Source organism: Anomaloglossus baeobatrachus (genome assembly GCF_048569485.1).
Source record: "Anomaloglossus baeobatrachus isolate aAnoBae1 chromosome 5 unlocalized genomic scaffold, aAnoBae1.hap1 SUPER_5_unloc_3, whole genome shotgun sequence".
NCBI classification, from domain to species: domain Eukaryota; kingdom Metazoa; phylum Chordata; class Amphibia; order Anura; family Aromobatidae; genus Anomaloglossus; species Anomaloglossus baeobatrachus.
This window is the reverse complement of record NW_027441806.1, coordinates 775,748-798,150: the sequence shown is the minus strand read 5'-3', so window position 1 is coordinate 798,150 and position 22,403 is coordinate 775,748. Positions and strand designations below refer to the sequence as shown.

The 22,403-nt window shown below is 46.7% G+C and overlaps 1 protein-coding gene across 1 annotated transcript in view; it reads left to right on the top strand.

Moving 5' to 3' along the window:
• The window catches only part of LOC142259185 (uncharacterized), a gene marked incomplete at its 5' end in the record, with an annotated part of 60,088 nt that extends 38,478 nt beyond the window's left edge, over positions 1 to 21,610 (top strand). The window contains one exon of the mRNA XM_075331685.1: positions 19,135 to 21,610. Coding sequence (XP_075187800.1) covers positions 19,135 to 20,040 — 906 coding nt within the window. The remainder of the gene's footprint in view (positions 1 to 19,134) is intronic.
• Between the last annotated feature and the right edge of the window lie 793 nt (positions 21,611 to 22,403).

Below are 22,403 nucleotides of genomic sequence, written 5' to 3'. Positions count from 1 at the left end.
TACTAAAAATGTACAAGTTTCCTGATGCGCTGGTGCAACTCTCATAGGCACCTGGGTCCAAAATTGGGGCTTATGTTCTGCCAAAGGGGTAGCATCAATGCCCCTTAAAGGAATAGGAGTTTGCAAAGGAACCATGGGGAAACCACAATCCCTAGCAAACCCAAAATCCATCAAATTGAGCGCTGCCCCTGAGTCCACAAAGGCAAATGCAGAAAAGGAAGACAATGAGCAAATCAATGTGACAGACAAAAGAAACTTTGGTTGCAAAGAACCCACAGTAACAGAAGTAGCCAATCTCCTTTCACGTTTAGGGCAGACAGAGATGTTATGAGAAGCGTCTCCACAATAGAAGCACAGTCTATTCTTCCGTCTGAACCCCTGCCGACTAGCATTAGAAAGGACCCTATCACACTCCATAGGCTCCAAAGGCTGTTCCCCAGGCACAAAACTAGCAGGTATCTTCCTGCGCTCACGTAAACGCCTATCAATCTGAATGGCCAAGGTCATAGAGGCATCAAGACCAGAAGGGACGAGAAATCCTACCATTACATCCTTCACAGCATCTCAATACCCGTGCGAAAAAGAGCCGCAAGCGCATCATCATTCCATTTGGTAAGGACCGCCCACTTTCGAAATTTCTGCCAAAACGTTTCTGCAGAATCCAAACCCTGAGTTAAGGACAACACGATCTTTTCTGATTGGTCCACAATATTGGGTTCGTCATATAATAATCCCAAGGCCTGAAAAAAGGAGTCCACATCATTGAGAATCGGATCATCAGACGCTAAAGAGAAGGCCCAGTCCTGAGGGTCACCACGCAGCAAGGAGATGACAATCTTAACCTGCTGTACGGGATTCCCTGAGGACTTCGGGCGCAGGTCAAAAAATAATTTACAATTATTTTTGAAACTCAAAAATCTCGCCCTATCTCCCGAAAAAAAATCAGGAACAGGAATCTTAGGCTCTGCAAGGGGAGTCTGTGCAAGATAAGACTCTATACGACGAACCTTAGCATTAAGATGAGCAACACGCTCACCCAATTCATCCATGCTAGGAAAAGAAATCTTCCACAGAACCCAAAGAAGAAGAGGAAAAACACCAAAAAAAAAAAATATATATATATATATATATATATATATATATATATATATATATATATATATATATATATATATATATATATATATATATATATATATATATATATATATATATATATATATATATATATTCTCAGCAGCTTTTTTTTCTTTTTTTTTCCTTCTTAAGAGTACCCTTTAAATTTGTTGGCCGGATGTACTGTTATGATCCGGAACCATGGAAGACCACCACAAATCATTGGCAAAAGGTGACAAGAGCATTGGCAACTAATCTGGCCGCCATCCCCTTACTAACCATCACAACTAGAAGTAGCCGAGGGGTGAACTAACATCCTGTGCACCGCGAACCCAGCCGGAGAACTAACTATCCTAAAGGTAAGAAAGATGAATAACTCTCTGCCTCAGAAAATAGACAAGAATAGCAAGCCCCCCACATTCAAAGACAGGAATTATAACAAATTCAACAAGCCACAAACACATGGACCCAAAGGAGCTATACTCCACACAGAACTGCAGGGAGTTCCTAAACAATCCACTGAGGAGAAAATCCCTGGAAGGAAATAAACTGAAACCAACCACAACAAATGACAAACCCAGATAAACAAAAGAACCAGACAATAAATAAAGAGCAAGCACTTATCTGGAGTGGATGAGATGTAAAGTAGGATTAAGCAGGCTGGAGATACAAAGTACAACTGACATCCGGCAACAGCCTGCAATCAGACCAGGACTTAAATAAGCAGAGAGTTAGCAAAGGAAACACCCACTGCACAACACACCTGGTCCAAGTCCAAACCCTTCCTGGCCACCAGAGGGAGCCTCCCAGCAGCCAAAACATAACTAACATTCACAACAGGGGAGAAGGCACCGTCAGCTCTTACTACCCTGTTTCCTTGAAACCCTGAAAATAAGCCTTAGTAGGATATTTAGGGCTTTTTTGACTAGACTAAAATTATAAGCCCTACTCCAAAAATAATCCCTAGTTAAAGTTCCATAGGGAAGTGTCCAAGCAGCTAAAACGTTTAAGAATACAGCAGGACTCGTCATCAAAGAAAGCAGACACCCCCAAAAGATAGCAGACGTCCCTCCCCAAAAAAATCGCACTTACTAGACCCCAAACAATTACAATTGGTAAGTACCAGGGGCGGGCTGGCCCAGGGGCCGGGGGGGCAGTTGCCCCCCGGGCCGCCCTCCCAACCGTTAAGGGCCGACCGCCTGCTGCATGATGTCATTATAACATATACATGGCCGCGCTCAGTGAACTGCGCTCGGCCGTTTCTCCTGTACTGTGATGCCGCGGGCCGGCACTGACACTTTTACAGGTGCAGATAGTGTCAGCCGGCAGCATTATTGTACAGGAGACACGGCCGTGCGCAGTTCACTGTGCGCGGCCATGTGTGTTATGACGTCATGCCAGGGCCGCCATCAGCGGTTTACTGCCCTGGTGTAGGGGTCCGGTGAGCAGAAGCAAAGAACCCCGCCGCTCATAGAAAGCTGCCCTCCCCCTGCAGCTCTGCACTAACCTATGTGATCGGTGCAAAGCCGGGGAGGAAGCTACCGGGAGATGAACGGAGGCTGCTGGACTGGAGTAGGTGAAGTAATTTCAGGACCTATCAGGTCATGTGCCTGATCACATGACAGGTGACCCGGCAGGTCCTGTTCTTCGGCTGCTGCAGCCTCCGTGCAGCTCTCACCGGCTCATCTCCTGCCTGCACCGATCAGAAACTGCAAGATGAGGTAATGCATAGTGTGTACAAGGAACTGTGCCTGTTGTATGGCTGTGTATATATGTGCAGAATTTAACAGAGTTGTGTTTGTTAATAGATACATGTATTAGAGTTGTGTATGTAGTTGGTCTATGTGTTTGTACACATGCATGTAGTAGAGCTGTGTGTGTTTATATTTAAATGAAGCAGAGCCGTGTTTGTATTTCCCTGTGGCAGAGCCATGTGTGTATGTGTATATGCCTGTGGCAGAGCCGTGTGTGTATGTGTATATCCCTGTGGCAGAGCCGTGTGTGTGTGTATATCCCTGTGGCAGAGCCGTGTGTGTGTATATCCCTGTGGCAGAGCCGTGTGTGTGTGTATATCCCTGTGGCAGAGCCGTGTGTGTGTGTATATCCCTGTGGCAGAGCCGTGTGTGTGTGTATATCCCTGTGGCAGAGCCGTGTGTGTGTATATCCCTGTGGCAGAGCCGTGTGTGTGTATAGGCCTCTGGCAGAGCCGTGTGTGTGTATATCCCTGTGGCAGAGCCGTGTGTGTGTATATCCCTGTGGCAGAGCCGTGTGTGTGTATATCCCTGTGGCAGAGCCGTGTGTGTGTTTATCCCTGTGGCAGAGCCGTGTGTGTGTATATCCCTGTAGCAGAGCCGTGTGTGTGCATATCCCTGTGGCAGAGCCGTGTGTGTGTGTATGCGTGTGTATAGGCCTGTGGCAGAGCCGTGTGTGTGTATATACCTGTGGCAGAGCCGTGTGTGTGTATGGGTGTGTATAGGCCTGTGGCAGAGCCATGTGTTTGTATAGACCTGTGGCAGAGCCGTGTGTGTGTATAGGCCTGTGGCAGAGCCGTGTGTGTGTATAGCCCTGTGTCAGAGCCGTGTGTGTGTATGTGTGTGTGTATAGGCCTGTGGCAGAGCCATGTGTGTATAGGCCTGTGGCAGAGCCGTGTGTGTATAGGCCTGTGGCAGAGTCGTGTGTGTGTATATCCCTGTGGCAGAGCCGTGTGTGTGTATATCCCTGTGGCAGAGCCGTGTGTGTGTATATCCCTGTGGCAGAGCCGTGTGTGTGTATATCCCTGTGGCAGAGCCGTGTGTGTGTATATCCCTGTGGCAGAGCCGTGTGTGTGTATATCCCTGTGGCAGAGCCGTGTGTGTGTGTATATCCCTGTGGCAGAGCCGTGTGTGTGTGTATATCCCTGTGGCAGAGCCGTGTGTGTATGCGTGTGTATAGGCCTGTGGCAGAGCCATGTGTGTGTATAGGCCTGTGGCAGAGCCGTGTGTGTGTGTATAGGCCTGTGGCAGAGCCGTGTGTGTGTATATATCCCTGTGGCAGAGCCGTGTGTGTGTATATCCCTGTGGCAGAGCCGTGTGTGTGTGTATAGGCCTGTGGCAGAGCCGTGTGTGTGTATATCCCTGTGGCAGAGCCGTGTGTGTGTGTATGTGTGTGTGTGTATAAGCCTGTGGCAGAGCCGTGTGTGTGTGTATGTGTGTGTATAGGCCTGTGGCAGAGCCGTGTGTGTGTGTATATCCCTGTGGCAGAGCAGTGTGTGTGTATATCCCTGTGGCAGAGCAGTGTGTGTGTATATCCCTGTGGCAGAGCCGTGTGTGTGTATATCCCTGTAGCAGAGCCGTGTGTGTGTGTATATCCCTGTAGCAGAGCCGTGTGTGTGTATATCCCTGTGGCAGAGCCGTGTGTGTGTGTATCCCTGTGGCAGAGCCGTGTGTGTGTATATCCCTGTGGCAGAGCCGTGTGTGTGCATATCCCTGTGGCAGAGCCGTGTGTGTGTGTGTATATCCCTGTGGCAGAGCCGTGTGTGTGTATATCCCTGTGGCAGAGCCGTGTGTGTGTGTATATCCCTGTGGCAGAGCCGTGTGTGTGTATATCCCTGTGGCAGAGCCGTGTGTGTGTATAGGCCTCTGGCAGAGCCGTGTGTGTGTATATCCCTGTGGCAGAGCCGTGTTTGTGTATATCCCTGTGGCAGAGCCGTGTGTGTGTATATCCCTGTGGCAGAGCCGTGTGTGTGTGTATGCGCGTGTGTAGGCCTGTGGCAGAGCCGTGTGTGTGTATATGTGTATAGGCCTGTGGCAGAGCCATGTGTGTGTATATCCCTGTGGCAGAGCCGTGTGTGTGTATGCGTGTGTATAGGCCTGTGGCAGAGCCGTGTGTGTGTATATCCCTGTGGTAGAGTCGTGTGTGTGTTTATCCCTGTGGCAGAGCCGTGTGTGTGTATATCCCTGTAGCAGAGCCGTGTGTGTGTATATCCCTGTGGCAGAGCCGTGTGTGTGTGTATGCGTGTGTATAGGCCTGTGGCAGAGCCGTGTGTGTGTATATACCTGTGGCAGAGCCGTGTGTGTGTGTGTGTGTGTGTGTGTATGCGTGTGTATAGGCCTGTGGCAGAGCCGTGTGTGTGTATATACCTGTGGCAGAGCCGTGTGTGTCTGTGTGTGTATGTGTGTGTATAGGCCTGTGGCAGAGCCATGTGTTTATATAGACCTGTGGCAGAGCCGTGTGTGTGTATAGGCCTGTGGCAGAGCCGTGTGTGTGTATAGCCCTGTGGCAGAGCCGTGTGTGTGTATAGGCCTGTGGCAGAGCCGTGTGTGTGTATAGGCCTGTGGCAGAGCCGTGTGTGTATAGGCCTATGGCAGAGCCGTGTGTGTATAGGCCTGTGGCAGAGCCGTGTGTGTGTATATCCCTGTGGCAGAGCCGTGTGTGTGTATATCCCTGTGGCAGAGCCGTGTGTGTGTATATGCCTGTGGCAGAGCCGTGTGTGTGTATAGGCCTGTGGCAGAGCCGTGTGTGTGTATAGCCCTGTGGCAGAGCCGTGTGTGTGTATAGGCCTGTGGCAGAGCCGTGTGTGTATAGGCCTGTGGCAGAGCCGTATGTGTATAGGCCTGTGGCAGAGCCGTGTGTGTATAGGCCTGTGGCAGAGCCGTGTGTGTATAGGCCTGTGCCAGAGCCGTGTGTGTGTATATCCCTGTGGCAGAGCCGTGTGTGTGTATATCCCTGTGGCAGAGCCGTGTGTGTATATCCCTGTGGCAGAGCCGTGTGTGTGTATATCCCTGTGGCAGAGCCGTGTGTGTGTATAGGCCTGTGGCAGAGCCGTGTGTGTGTATAGGCCTGTGGCAGAGCCGTGTGTGTGTATAGCCCTGTGGCAGAGCCGTGTGTGTGTATAGGCCTGTGGCAGAGCCGTGTGTGTATAGGCCTGTGGCAGAGCCGTGTGTGTATAGGCCTGTGGCAGAGCCGTGTGTGTGTATATCCCTGTGGCAGAGCCGTGTGTGTGTATATCCCTGTGGCAGAGCCGTGTGTGTATATCCCTGTGGCAGAGCCGTGTGTGTGTATATCCCTGTGGCAGAGCCGTGTGTGTGTATAGGCCTGTGGCAGAGCCGTGTGTGTGTATAGGCCTGTGGCAGAGCCGTGTGTGTGTATAGCCCTGTGGCAGAGCCGTGTGTGTGTATAGGCCTGTGGCAGAGCCGTGTGTGTATAGGCCTGTGGCAGAGCCGTGTGTGTGTATAGCCCTGTGGCAGAGCCGTGTGTGTGTATAGGCCTGTGGCAGAGCCGTGTGTGTATAGGCCTGTGGCAGAGCTGTGTGTGTATAGGCCTGTGGCAGAGCCATGTGTGTATAGGCCTGTGGCAGAGCCGTGTGTGTGTATATCCCTGTGGCAGAGCCGTGTGTGTGTATATCCCTGTGGCAGAGCCGTGTGTGTATATCCCTGTGGCAGAGCCGTGTGTGTGTATATCCCTGTGGCAGAGCCGTGTGTGTGTATATCCCTGTGGCAGAGCCGTGTGTGTGTATATCCCTGTGGCAGAGCCGTGTGTGTGTATATCCCTGTGGCAGAGCCGTGTGTGTGTATATCCCTGTGGCAGAGCCGTGTGTGTGTATATCCCTGTGGCAGAGCCGTGTGTGTGTGTATGCGTGTGTATAGGCCTGTGGCAGAGCCATGTGTGTGTATGTGTGTGTATAGGCCTGTGGCAGAGCCGTGTGTGTGTGTATATCCCTGTGGCAGAGCCGTGTGTGTGTATATCCCTGTGGCAGAGCCGTGTGTGTGTGTAGGCCTGTGGCAGAGCCGTGTGTGTATATCCCTTTAGCAGAGCCGTGTGTGTGTATATCCCTGTAGCAGAGCCGTGTGTGTGTATATCCCTGTGGCAGAGCCGTGTGTGTATAGGCCTGTGGCAGAGTCGTGTGTGTATGCGCGTGTATAGGCCTGTGGCAGAGCCGTGTGTGTGTATAGGCCTGTGGCAGAGCCGTGTGTGTGTATATCCCTGTAGCAGAGCCGTGTGTGTGTATATCCCTGTGGCAGAGCCGTGTGTGTATAGGCCTGTGGCAGAGCCGTGTGTGTGTGTATATCCCTGTGGCAGAGCCGTGTGTGTGTATGCGTGTGTATAGGCCTGTGGCAGAGCCGTGTGTGTGTATAGGCCTGTGGCAGAGCCGTGTGTGTGTGTATGCGTGTGTGTAGGCCTGTGGCAGAGCCGTGCGTGTGTGTATATCCCTGTGGCAGAGCAGTGTGTGTATATCCCTGTGGCAGAGCCGTGTGTGTATAGGCCTGTAGCAGAGCTGTGTGTGTGTATATCCCTGTGGCAGAGCCGTGTGTATGTGTGTGTATAGGCCTGTGGCAGAGCTGTGTGTGTCTATATGCCTGTGGCAGAGCCGTGTGTGTATATCCCTGTGGCAGAGCCATTTGTGTGTGTGTATATCCCTGTGGCAGAGCAGTGTGTGTGTATATCCCTGTGGCAGTGCAGTGTGTGTGTATATCCCTGTGGCAGAGCAGTGTGTGTGTATATCCCTGTGGCAGAGCCGTGTGTGTGTATATCCCTGTAGCAGAGCCGTGTGTGTGTATATCCCTGTGGCAGAGCCGTGTGTGTGTGTATGCGTGTGTATAGGCCTGTGGCAGAGCCGTGTGTGTGTGTGTGTGTATGGGTGTGTATAGGCCTGTGGCAGAGCCGTGTGTGTGTATGTGTGTGTATAGGCCTGTGGCAGAGCCATGTGTTTGTATAGACCTGTGGCAGAGCCGTGTGTGTGTATAGGCCTGTGGCAGAGCCGTGTGTGTGTATAGCCCTGTGGCAGAGCCGTGTGTGTGTATGTGTGTGTATAGGCCTGTGGCAGAGCCGTGTGTGTATAGGCCTGTGGCAGAGCCGTGTGTGTGTATATCCCTGTGGCAGAGCCGTGTGTGTGTATACCCCTGTGGCAGAGCCGTGTGTGTGTATATCTCTGTGGCAGAGCCGTGTGTGTGTATATCCCTGTGGCAGAGCCGTGTGTGTGTATACCCCTGTGGCAGAGCCGTGTGTGTGTATATCCCTGTGGCAGAGCCGTGTGTGTGTATATCCCTGTGGCAGAGCCGTGTGTGTGTATATCCCTGTGGCAGAGCCGTGTGTGTGTATATCCCTGTGGCAGAGCCGTGTGTGTGTGTATGCGTGTGTATAGGCCTGTGGCAGAGCCATGTGTGTGTATGTGTGTGTATAGGCCTGTGGCAGAGCCGTGTGTGTGTGTATATCCCTGTGGCAGAGCCGTGTGTGTGTATATCCCTGTGGCAGAGCCGTGTGTGTGTGTATAGGCCTGTGGCAGAGCCGTGTGTGTGTATATGCCTGTGGCAGAGCCGTGTGTGTGTATATCCCTTTTGCAGAGCCGTGTGTGTGTATATCCCTGTAGCATAGCCGTGTGTGTGTATATCCCTGTGGCAGAGCCGTGTGTGTATAGGCCTGTGGCAGAGCCGTGTGTGTGTATAGGCCTGTGGCAGAGCCGTGTGTGTGTGTGTGTATGTGTGTGTGTATAAGCCTGAGGCAGAGCCGTGTGTGTGTGTATGTGTGTGTATAGGCCTGTGGCAGAGCCGTGTGTGTGTGTATATCCCTGTGGCAGAGCAGTGTGTGTATATCCCTGTGGCAGAGCAGTGTGTGTATATCCCTGTGGCAGAGCCGTGTGTGTATAGGCATGTAGCAGAGCTGTGTGTGTGTATATCCCTGTGGCAGAGCCGTGTGTATGTGTGTGTATAGGCCTGTGGCAGAGCTGTGTGTGTCTATAGGCCTGTAGCAGAGCCGTGTGTGTATATCCCTGTAGCAGAGCCATTTGTGTGTGTGTATATCCCTGTGGCAGAGCAGTGTGTGTGTATATCCCTGTGGCAGAGCAGTGTGTGTGTATATCCCTGTGGCAGAGCAGTGTGTGTGTATATCCCTGTGGCAGAGCAGTGTGTGTGTATATCCCTGTGGCAGAGCAGTGTGTGTGTGTATATCCCTGTGGCAGAGCCGTGTGTGTGTATATTCCTGTGGCAGAGCCGTGTGTGTGTGTATAGGCCTGTGGCAGAGCCGTGTGTGTGTATATCCCTGTGGCAGAGCCGTGTGTGTGTATCTCCCTGTGGCAGAGCCGTGTGTGTGTGTCTCCCTGTGGCAGAGCCGTGTGTGTGTATATCCCTGTAGCAGAGCCGTGTGTGTGTATATCCCTGTAGCAGAGCCGTGTGTGTGTATATCCCTGTGGCAGAGCAGTGTGTGTGTGTATATCCCTGTGGCAGAGCCGTGTGTGTGTATATTCCTGTGGCAGAGCCGTGTGTGTGTGTATAGGCCTGTGGCAGAGCCGTGTGTGTGTATATCCCTGTGGCAGAGCCGTGTGTGTGTATCTCCCTGTGGCAGAGCCGTGTGTGTGTGTCTCCCTGTGGCAGAGCCGTGTGTGTGTATATCCCTGTAGCAGAGCCGTGTGTGTGTATATCCCTGTAGCAGAGCCGTGTGTGTGTATATCCCTGTGGCAGAGCCGTGTGTGTGTATATATCCCTGTGGCAGAGCCGTGTGTGTATAGGCCTGTGGCAGAGCTGTGTGTGTGTATATCCCTGTCGCAGAGCTGTGTGTGTGTATATCCCTGTAGCAGAGCCGTGTGTGTGTATATCCCTGTGGCAGAGTCGTGTGTGTATAGGCCTGTGGCAGAGCCGTGTGTGTGTATATTCTGTGGCAGAGCTGTGTGTGTGTGTATGCGTGTGTATAGGCCTGTGGCAGAGCCGTGTGTGTGTGTATGCGTGTGTATAGGCCTGTGGCAGAGCCGTGTGTGTGTGTATAGGCCTGCAGCAGAGCCGTGTGTGTGTATATCCCTGTGGCAGAGCCGTGTGTGTATAGGCCTGTGGCAGAGCTGTGTGTGTGTATATCCCTGTGGCAGAACCGTGTGTATGTGTGTGTATAGGCCTGTGGCAGAGCTGTGTGTGTGTATAGGCCTGCGGCAGAGCTGTGTGTGTCTATAGGCCTGTGGCAGAGCTGTGTGTGTCTATAGGCCTGTGGCAGAGCTGTGTGTGTCTATAGGCCTGTAGCAGAGCTGTGTGTGTATATCCCTGTGGCAGAGCCGTGTGTGTGTATATACCTGTGGCAGAGCCGTGTGTGTGTATAGGCCTGTGGCAGAGCCATTTGTATGTGTGTATATCCCTGTGGCGAGCCGTGTGTGTGTGTGTTTATAAACCTGTGGCAGAGCCGTGTGTGTGTGTATAAACCTGTGGCAGAGCCGTGTGTGTGTATAGGCCTGCAGCTGAGCCGTGTGTGTATAATATATACACTGCAGAAAGACACTAACAATAGAGTTATTACCTCCCTATTCTACCCTAGTACATTTATTAGTAATAATAATTACACCGCCAGGGATGTTTCAATAGGAAAAATGTTTTTTTTCTGTATTCTTCTGTGTAAACCTGGGTGTGTCTTATGGTAAAAAGCGTCTTATAGTCCAAAAAATATGGCACCTAGCTTTATTAAGCCCCGAGGCCCCAGTCAGAGCCACAGCTACTTAAAAGTATGGCCACGGAAGAGGGGACCGGCCGTGTATGACCTCATCAGCGACATCTGACGCTACCGCCCTCTGTTCCTCTGTTCATTATTGTGACGTTTTTACTGTGCATGCGCTAAAGAGGCTACGAACCGTCCCGGAAGACGAAGGATGTCACCGCGAGGAGAGAGGATCCTCCAATCACCGCCGAGCTCCAGGACTCCATCTCAACCTTGTGTCTTCAGCGTTGGAGACGGTCGTGGCTCATGAGTATAATCTGTGTGTCTGTATCTCGGCTCATGCACAGCACCATACTGTGTATACAGCCAGGAACACACTACAGTCTACATTATGTCTATATATACTATATATAGTGTGGATGTGTGTGTACAGTATAGTGCGGTGTATACACTATATACAGCCCCCATATTATATACAGTGGGTATGGAAAGTATTCAGACCCCTTTACATTTTTCACTCTTTGTTTCATTGCAGCCATTTGGTAAATTCAAAAAAAGTTAATATCTTTTCTCATTGATGTACACTCTGCTCCCATCCCCCATCCTTCTTGACAGAACAACATCAGAAAAGTAGACCTTTTTGCAAATCTATGAAACAAGAATAATTTCCGTACCCACTGTATATGCAGCCAGCAGCGTCTATATTATATACAGTATATATAGCCTGTATACTCTTTATTATATATAAATACGCATATGGCTGAGGATTCCATCAGGGTTTGTCATTTTAATAACCCAAAAACACGGTGCATGCAGCTTTTTCAGGCTGTCAAAATGACAACTGCGCTGCATAGCGTAATAATCACTTTTTAATACTCACCTAATCGGTGCGGTGCAGACTGGTCAAAGGAGTGTCTCTGTTGTCCGGGTGTGACGCCTCCTCTTTCGGCCATCTTTGTCCTCTTCCTTCTGAAATCAGGGTGCATGACACGTCCTACCTCATCCACTCTAGCCAGCATTGAGGTCCTACGCAGGCGCACTACAATTCTTTGATCTGATCAGGGCAAGGCAGATCAAAGTGCGCCTGCGCAGGACTTCAATGTCGGCACGTATGCATGACGTAGGATGTTTCATGCACCCCGACTTCAGAAGAAGGAGGACAAAGATGGAAGTGGAGTTTTTCCAAGAATGGCAGTGAGACTGTTTTAGGTTTGCGGGGTGAAGGTGGAGCTGGGGTGGAACCTTGGCGGAGTCTCAAGGGGCCTGAAAATATTGCCAGTATGGGGCCCTGAAATTCCTGGTGTCAGCGCGCGCTGCCTCCACACCGAAGAGGAGAATCAAACAAGTCTGTGGGCCACACAGGATGCAAGAGAAGTGTTGTCATCTATCATCAAAAGTAAAAGCCCCCCAGTATGTGTGCATGTCTGTGTGTATAGGATTGTGATGTCTGTTTATGCATGTGTATATTTATATGTTTGTGATTGTCTTCAAATATGTATCTGCTTAATGTGAATAAATCTGTGTACGTGTCTGTACACCGTGTGGGTGTACGTGTCTGTACGTTGTGTGGGTGTACGTGTCTGTACTGTATGTTTACATGTCCATGTTTTTGGGGTTCTATGTATGTGTGTATGATGCGTGTATGTGACCATGATCAGGGTTTACAGTATTTTGGATGCAGAGTGTTTTCGCTGTATCCATAACGCTGCATTTTACAGTACAAACACAGTCGATGGATTTCTAAAAATCCCATGCACACTGCGTGTACTGCCCGGCCTGCAGCGAAAACTGACCTGGCGTGGATCCCCGAGCAGCAGCATGTCAATTTATCAGGCAGCTGCAGTCCCTTTGGAGAGCACTCGCGACCCCTTAGGAGAGGACACGCTGCCTCCAGGACGCAGCATGTCTGGACCGTGGTCACATACCCTTATAGAGTTGTGGTGTATGTGTAAAACATTTGTATCTTATATCTTATCTTTAAGGGTGAGTGCCCACCGTCAGACGCCCTCACGGTCTGGACGCAGGGTACTTTCTCTAGCGGAGACGCGCTGTCCGTGTACACGATCGATCAGGACGACTGACAATGGATTTTCACTGTATTCTCCCACTCAAAGCACTAGTATCTCTTAGAAAAAAGTCACAAGCTGCAGCTCAGTAACTTGCGCTACAGGTCAATTTATGGAGAGTCTAAAAAAAAGCCCAGGGGGACAGAGATTTCTATAAATCCATCCACTGTGCCTGTACTGTACAATGCAGCATTTTGGACGCAGCGAAAACACTCTGCATCCAAAACGCTGCTGACACTGATCGTGGGCACGAGCCCGTTCATATATGTGTTAGAGAATTTAATTTATCTTTCTGTGTTAATGAAAAGACAAGTTAAATTAACCTCTTCCTGCCCTGTGACGTAGCTATGTCACCTTAGGCCTCCTTCACCTGTCCGTGTTTCTGATATCTGGTTTTTTTCCACATATATACCCATTATAACCCATTGTGCTACGTACTTACATGTCTTTGTATTTACACAGACCGTATGTCCATGTGGTCCACATGGAGATGTCAGTTTTTTTTCCTGCAGCACAGATGACAATGGTCAATAGAAGACTATGGGGCCGTGAAAAATACATACAGCACATAGATGGCATTAGTGTATAGTCCGTATACCATCAGTTTGCTGTACGTGTTTAACATTGAAAATATAGAAGCTTTGTATTTGTCGTATATGTAGTTAGCTGCGTAGTGGTACTGTATCTATGTAGTAAGCATGGTTTTGCTCCCATATCTATATAGTAAGCTCAGTTATGGTAGCATATTTGAGTAGTAAGCTTAGATATGGTACTATGTGTATGCAGTAAGATTGTTCAGTTCACGTATGTATGTAGAAGGCTTGGTTCTGTTGCTGTTTCTATGTAGATGACTGAGTAAGTATGATTGTGTTCCTGTAGTGATACACTAAGCTCAGTTCTGTTCCTATATCTATGTAGTAAGCTCTGTTCTGCTCTCATACCTCCATATTAAGCTCTGTTCTGCTCCCATATCTCTGTAGTAAGCTCGGTTCTGCTCCCATATCTCTGTAGTAAGCTTGGTTCTGCTCCCATATCTCTGTAGTAAGCTTGGTTCTGCTCCCATATCTCTGTAGTAAGCTTGGTTCTGCTCCCATATCTCTGTAGTAAGCTTGGTTTTGCTCCCATATCTCTGTAGTAAGCTTGGTTCTGCTCCCTTATCCCTATAGTAAGCTCGGTTCTGCTTCCTTATCTCTGTAGTAAGCTCGGTTCTGCTCCCATATCTCTATAGTAAGCTCGGTTCTGCTCCCACATCTCTATAGTAAGCTCGGTTCTGCTCCCATATCTCTGTAGTAAGCTCAGTTCTGATCTTGAATCTCTGTAGTAAGCTCAGTTCTGATCTTGAATCTCTGTAGTAAGCTCAGTTCTGCTTTCATATCTCAATAGTAAGCTCGGTTCTGCTCCCTTATCTCTATAGTAAGCTCAGTTCTGCTCCCTTATCTCTGTAGTAAGCTCAGTTCTGCTCCCTTATCTCTGTAGTAAGCTCAGTTCTGCTCCCTAATCTCTGTAGTAAGCTCGGTTCTGCTCCCATATCTCTGTAGTAAGCTTGGTTCTGCTCCCATATCTCTGTAGTAAGCTTGGTTCTGCTCCCATATCTCTGTAGTAAGCTTGGTTTTGCTCCCATATCTCTGTAGTAAGCTTGGTTCTGCTCCCTTATCCCTATAGTAAGCTCGGTTCTGCTTCCTTATCTCTGTAGTAAGCTCGGTTCTGCTCCCATATCTCTATAGTAAGCTCGGTTCTGCTCCCACATCTCTATAGTAAGCTCGGTTCTGCTCCCATATCTCTGTAGTAAGCTCAGTTCTGATCTTGAATCTCTGTAGTAAGTTCAGTTCTGCTCCCTTATCTCTGTAGTAAGCTCAGTTCTGATCTTGAATCTCTGTAGTAAGCTCAGTTCTGCTTTCATATCTCAATAGTAAGCTCGGTTCTGCTCCCTTATCTCTATAGTAAGCTCAGTTCTGCTCCCTTATCTCTGTAGTAAGCTCAGTTCTGCTCCCTTATCTCTGTAGTAAGCTCAGTTCTGCTCCCTTATCTCTGTAGTAAGCTCAGTTCTGCTCCCTTATCTCTGTAGTAAGCTCAGTTCTGCTCCCATATCTCTGTAGTAAGCTGGGTTCTGCTCCCTTATCTCTGTAGTAAGCTCAGTTCTGCTCCTTTATCTCTGTAGTAAGCTCAGTTTTGATCTTGAATCTCTGTAGTAAGCTCGGTTCTGCTCTCGTATTTCTGTAGTAAGCTCAGTTCTGCTCCCATATCTCGGTTCTGCTCCCATAAGCTCGCTTCCGTTCTCATATCTATGTAGTCATCTTGGTTCTGTTGCGGTATCTAGGTACACAATAATCTAGGCTCTGTTCCCATATATAAGCTAGGCTCTGTTTCCATATACTGTATATGCACCAGCCTGTTCATAAAGCCTGTTACCACTGCCGCTTTAATGCAGCAGACAGAGATAAACAGTCCAATAGTGGGCTGCCACAACTTGAGGGCCACTGGTTTGTGATTGCCCCCCAGGCTAAATTGTGCCAGCCAGCCCCTGGTAAGTACCAATGGTAGATGGGCTCTCACACAGAGATCTGTGTCGCTGTCAGGTCCCTCGCTGTTCCAGCTGCATTGCACCGTAGAGCTGTGTATACATTGACAAAGAAAGCAGAGGCAGTAATAAACCGTCTTTGCCTTAAGTAGAGATGGACGGATTTCCTCTCCGTTGCACATGTTTGTGTATAGATGCACTGCTATGTAATGACATTGTAGAGTAGACGTCCGATGGCCTGGACATGTAAAGTCTACGAGCTCCAAAACCAGTTTAGAATATCTAAACTTTTTTATTTACATAATTTAATTTTTCTAATTTAGGAGTGAAATATAATGTGGGCACATTTTGTAATTGGGTTAATTTTCACTATTTTGCTGCCTTCATACAAGAAATGGGTGGTAAATTGTACGCGTCAGCGAGTGCACAGATCTGTACGCCATGTGTGGGCCCCTCTTCTTCCGTTAGAAACAAGAAAACATCGAATCCTAATTCCATTGCCCTTTTCTTAACTGACAAACTGGGAAATTTATATTATTTATAATATCAGATCCTTTCAGTGGTTTTATTCTGTTTAAGAAAACTTCCTATCCAGGATGGATATGAACAGGGACAAGATGGCGGAGAGGATTTTACACCTCACCCTAGAGATCCTCTTCCGGCTTACTGGAGAGGTGAGAGATTCTGATGACGTCACATTACATCATTCTTATCTATGGGAATAACAGATGGACAGAACTGGAGAGGTGAGGACTCTGGAAATGTCTGGAGTGAGATTTATTACTGTGTCTCTCCATAACCAGGATTACACAGTAGTGAAGAAGACCTCTAGTGAGCACTGTCAGGCCCCTGTGTCTGAGGGATGGGGAAGACCCCTGAGCCCAATCACGGGGCCTCCACCTCACCCCCCGATACATGAGGACATCAATGACCAGAAGATCCTAGAACTCACCTACAAGATGATTGAGCTGCTGACTGGAGAGGTGACACTGCTGGGAATGCTGGGACATTATACAGTAACGCTATGAAGGGATCGGGGGTGACGGTATCATTGTATGTGTCAGGTTCCTATAAGGTGTCAGGACGTCACCGTCTATTTCTCCATGGAGGAGTGGGAGTATTTAGAAGGACACAAAGATCTGTACAAGGACGTCATGATGGCGGTTCCCCAGCCCCTCACATCACCAGGTAATAGACAGGACTAAATACACACGGCCTATAATTATCTGTATGTAAGGAATGAATTCAGTCCCTGTATGTGTCTCCTCCAGCTCTATCCAGTAAGAGGACAACACCAGAGAGATGTCCCCGTCCTCTTCTCCCACAGGACTGTAAACAAGAAGACCCCGATGTTCCTCAGGATGTGTCTCCTCCAGCTCTATCCAGTAAGAGATATCTACTCATGTACTTTCTGCACTAATTTTGTGTTTACATTTTTAGGCTTTCTGCTCTGGGTTTTTTTCACCTGTATTTTCTTTCCTTCTGCTTCTTCTGCTGTTGTTTCTAGTGCCTTCTTTATATTGTTATGAAGGCAACTCAAAGACCTGCAGAGGGTTCATGATTACTGTGTTTCCCAGTAAATAAGACCTACTCCAAAATTAAGCCCTAGTTACAGTCATGGCCAGCGTTGGGAGGAGTCAAACTGCGCATATTCTTAAGAACCCCACTCTCTTAGGGTCCTCATCAGTTGTATTCTAAGGTTAATTGTTTAACAACCTTTGATGACTTCAAAGTCATGTGACATGATGTAACCAAAGGTCTTTTAACTTCAGGAGTCTAAAAGAACTGAACAGAAGACAGGTTGGCATTAGGGTAGAGTGCGAGGAAACTGGGCAATTTCACAGGGCTCCCATTCTCTTTGGGGCCCTAGTGTTTATATGCCGATTATAGGACTGCTTAAAGACCTTTTTGACATCACAACCAAAGGTCTCATTTGCAGGAGTCTAAAGCAGAAGAGGAGACAGGCTGGTGTGTGTGTGTGTGTGTGTGTGTGTGTGTGTGTGTGTGTGTGTGTGTGTGTGTGTGTGTGTGTGTGTGTGGTCACGCCAGTTTTAACCAGCTTTACCAAAATTGGTAAAGCTTGGCCAGAACAAGGGTGTGATGCCACCTCTTCTGTAATTCGTAACAAACTGCAGCGTTCCCTATGCCAGAAATCTCACTTCCGTCCCTGATGTCATTTTTCAGTGTCCATCGCCAGTCTTGATGAATTGGAGCCCAAATGTTTATCTGCACAGACAGCAAGACCCTGCTACCTGCTTTGGTTACAAAGCTTATGGATAGACCATCAACGTCATAGTCCCGGACATCCCCATTAAATTTCCAGCATCTGTCCTTAACTATTTTATTTTCGTCTTGGAAAAAATCTCTTTGAAATTGTCTATGTTGTGGACCAATGTCACAGAGATGTTTGTAGGTTATTCAACTGTCAAGGCGGTGTCAGGATCTGTGGAAACTACATTCTGCCTGCTAACGTCTCTGATGTCCGTGAGCAGTGTAGGGAGACACAGGCATCAAACCACAGATAGGCAGGCTAGCAAGAGTTAATCTCTGCTGGGCTGCTAGTTAGTGTCTTTGATCACATGCTGCAGGAAGCCAGTATCATTCTCTGCCCTTCTGTATATGCTGGTTGGACTATTCCATTAATGCCAGATATAGTTTACCTATACTGGTCTGGTGAGGGAGGTGTTGTGATACAGACTAACAGGTGGTTGTTGTGCATTACTGCTGTGAACTGTTGTGGTGTTAACCCTTGATGTCTTTTTGTTACTGCCTTCCTGCTCTTGCTTTTCTCCTTAGTCTCTCACTGTTTGTTTCTGTGAGTTTGCAGTGTGCCTAAAGCTGGGTTCACACTAAGCGACAGCGACAACGACGTCGCTGTTACGTCACCATTTTCTGTGACGTAACAGCGACCTTGTAAGTCGCTGTTATGATCGCTGCTTAGCTGTCAAACACAGCAGAAGCAGCGATCATAACGTCGCTGTGCTACATGTGCAGAGAGCAGGGAGCCGCGCTTAGCGCTGGCTCCCTGCTCTCCTAGGTACAGTACACATCGGGTTAATTAACCCGATGTGTACTGCAGCTACATGTCACATTGCAGAGAGCAGGGAGCCGCGCACACTGCTTAGCGCTGGCTCCTTGCTCTCCTTGCTACAGTATACATCGGGTTAATTAACCCGATGTGTACTGCAGCTACATGTGCACAGAGCAGGAGCCGGCACTGGCAGCAAGGGCGGAGGCTGGTAACGAAGGTAAATATCGGGTAACCAGGGAAAGGCCTTCCCTTGGTTACCTGATGTTTACGCTGGTTACAGCTTGCCGCAGCTGCCAGACGCCGGCTCCTGCTCCTGCTCGCTTCATTTCGTCGCTCTCTCGCTGTCACACACAGCGATGTGTGCTTCACAGCGGGAGAGCGACGACCAAAAAATGAAGCTGGACATTCAGCAACGACCGGCGACCTCACAGCAGGGGCCAGGTCGTTGCTGGATGTCACACACAGCGACGGGACGTCGCTGCAACGTCACAGAAAATGGTGACGTAGCAGCGACGTCGTTGTCGTTGTCGCTGTGTGTGACACCAGCTTTAGTTTTAGTTTTCCCATCTGTCTTAATCTTTATTTCCATCATACTCATTCACTTTCCTTCCCTGGGAAATCACACATTAGATCTAGTAAGGAGAATAGTGAGGTACAGTACAATGGCATCTCCACCTTCAGGGGTAATCCAGAGATTAGGGACAGCTTAGGGGCTCCTAGCCTGAGGAACAGTATAGGAGCCCACTGTCCTTAGATATCTTCACATTGTGACAATCAGTCAGATTATTTAGTGTAGCACATTCCAGAGAACTGGTGCTACTGGAGAGATATCCTGGAGACAGGAATGGGAGGTCTGAATTAACGAAAATGTATCTGTTAGATCTCAAAATTGGAAAACAGATTCAGAATGATTTTTTCCCAGATTTAATTTCTGATGTTATGGTATAAAAAAAATTAATGTACTTTCAAGATAACATCATTAAAAACTAGTAACATTGTGTTTATTTTTAGCAGATGACTGTATTGGGAGTTCAGATGGAAATCTAATATCTTCAGAATTTATAACAGATGATGAAAGTATCACACATGATACATATGAAGAGCATGCTGGTATCCCAGATATACTTCCAGTCCTTCCTCGGAAAGCACTATCATCTGATCTTTTCAAACAAGTCCAAAATTCCAATTTATCACAGAATTTTAAGCAAAATAACAGTTACAGAAGGGACGTGGAACAAGAAACGGCTCCTACAAGGGAGAAACCATTTTTATGTTCAAAATGTGGGAAATGTTTTACCAGGAAATCACATCTTGTTAACCATCAAAGATCTCATACAGGGGAAAAGCCATTTTCATGTTCCGAATGTGGGAAATGTTTTAGTCAGAAATCAAATCTTGTAACGCATCAAAAATATCACACTGGGAAGAAGCAGTTTTCATGTTCAGAATGTGGGAAATGTTTTATCCGAAAATCACACCTTGTTAGACATCACAAAAATCACACGGGGGAAAAGCCATTTTCATGTTCAGAGTGTGGGAAATGTTTTATTGAGAAATCAAAACTTGTTGTGCATCAAAGATCTCACACAGGGGAAAAGCCATTTTCATGTACAGAGTGTGGGAAATGTTTTAATGAGAAATCAAAACTTGTTGTGCATCAAAGATTTCACACCAGGGAGAAGCCATTTTCATGTTCAAAGTGTGAGAAATGTTTTATTCAGAAATCAGTTCTTGTTAGGCATCAAAGATCTCACACAGGGGAGATGTTTTCATGCTCAGAATGTGGTAAATGTTTTACTAGGAAATCAGGTCTTGTTGTGCATCAAAGATCTCATACAGGGGAGAAGCCATTTTCATGTTCAGAATGTGGGAAATGTTTTATTCAGAAATCAGATCATGTTAGGCATCAAAGATCTCACACATAGGAGAAGCCATTTTCATGTTCAGAGTGTGGGAAATGTTTTATTCAGAAATCAGTTCTTGTTAGGCATCAAAGATCTCAAATAGGGGAGAAGATGTTCTCATGCTTAGAATGTGGTAAATGTTTTACTAGGAAATCAGGTCTTGTTTACCATCAAAACAATCACACAAAATAAACCATTTTTATGTTCTAAATCTGGAAAATGTAGTTCTCAGAAATCAGATCTTGTCAAACATGTGAAGAAGCCGCACAGGGAAGGAACTTTTTTCATGTTGTGAATAATTGAAGCATTTTCTTTCTTTTTAAACTTATTGTATTTTTCAGACCATAAGACACACCTAGGTTTTAATGAAGGAAAGTAGGGAAAAAGATTGAAGCAAAAAATGTGGTTATGCTGCACTGATAGGAGGGATCTGCAGCTGACACTGTTACGGGGGGTGCCATCCTCCAATTTCTAGCGCAATGATGACTTTCCCTTTAAATAGTGCTTATCACAAATCTGTGGCTGCCTTTTTTATTTACTAATACAGTGGAGAGCCGCAGATTAGTGAATTTTCTAAATATAATCCAGTACCAAAACTTTTGAATTGTCCCTAATGTCCCCCGAAAGGAACTTCCAGGTTGTGAGATCCCACAACCCTTACCAGTGTGAGCTCTACGAACCCAGAGAGAGCCTTTATGAACATTTGTAAAATGTTTTGATACTGGATTATATTAAGATACTTCACTAATCTCAGATTACCCACTGCTTTTACTAAAAAGCGCAGCCCCAGATTGGAGATATATTTCAGAATTCCTATCACATTGTATATAATTGCATTTCCAAACTTGTTGTTTTGTTAATAAATGCTTGTAAAATATATATTCTTCCTGCCTAGATTTCTCTGTTGTTTAGATGTGATGATTTTGCCTCACCTCTGGAGTAGACATTTCACACAAAAATAGTGAGGGGTTGTCACATAGGTGTCACAGTCGGCTGACAATCCATTGGCAGCAAGTGTTGGAAAATCCCAGAGATTGACAGCACGAGTTGTTATCTGACAGTTGTCTGTTTCTGCAGCAGCGGACTCTATGACCCTGGGAACCTGTCAGGTTTTTCCTCTGTTGCCAGCTTCTGACTTTCTTTATAAACCTCTCCCTGGGATGCTTTGGGTGTGATTTATAGTTGTTCCTGGCTGTGGTCTGCAGTGGTTGTCTCTTCTTGTTTTTCCAGATATTTCTGTGGTAGCTGCTCCTAAGAAAAGTATAAAAGTGAAATAAAATAATAATTTTATAGTATTCTATGCCACTTCAAGTTATTCAAAAAGGATATAGATAAGGTAAAATAGGGTAAATAGACCAAAAGGAAATATTTAAATTTGAAATTTTTTGTTAATAACTATTTTTGGTGGAAAAATAAAAGACACTCAAAAAAAAATTAAAATCAATTGTTTGATAAAGATCAATAATTAAATGATGCGCATATAAAATATTTGGGGCACAGCTACAAATAAAATAGTGCACACAAATAAAAGCCCCGGCCGGCGGCTGATATCTGGAATATGCAGTATGATATTACATATATTTCAATGGACAAGTACAAAAAACAAACAAAACCGCTCACCACTGCAGAGACAAGCCTGAATATATCCTCCTGTTAGTCCCCTTTGGTCCGGCACGGATTACGGCAGCAAGCCGAGAAGATAATAGAAGAAAGCAGTGGAAAAATCCAGCTGGACTCCAAAGGGATAAATAAAAATGCTTCTTTATTTATATCAACTCGATTAAAAATATATATCCATTTCTCAAGTAAAGACACCGGCTTGTTCACACTGATGCATGGCAGATGTATACTACTACGCGTTTCGGCGGAACGCCTTCCTCAGGTCTTAGTCAGTACAAGATTAAGAGGATATTTATAAATGTTTTTCCTGAGCAGCGAAGTAACTCACATGTTCTCAATGAATTAATTATATAGGGGAGTATACACTGCTCAGGTAAAATCATAAATTCACAAGAGAAAAGTACAAAAAGACCATGAAGTATTTATCTAACCTTAAATTACATAGGTATCCATCCAAATAAAATACAGAAAAAAATATATATATATCAATTAACATCTAGGTATGAAAATCTTATATATAGATAAATATACATATCTTTTTTTCTTTCTTTTTTTTCCCCATAAATGGACATGAAAATCAATAGACACAATAAAACCCCACTTTATAGATGTAGATAATCACATTCGTTTGTCAAAACACATTATAGGAAGCAAGATATATAAAAAGGACACTGCCCACAGGTATAAGAAGAGAGAGAGAGAAAAAAAAAAAAATTATAATGTCTCGCAGTTGTCAGCCGATGCCTACCCGTATATGTAAGGCT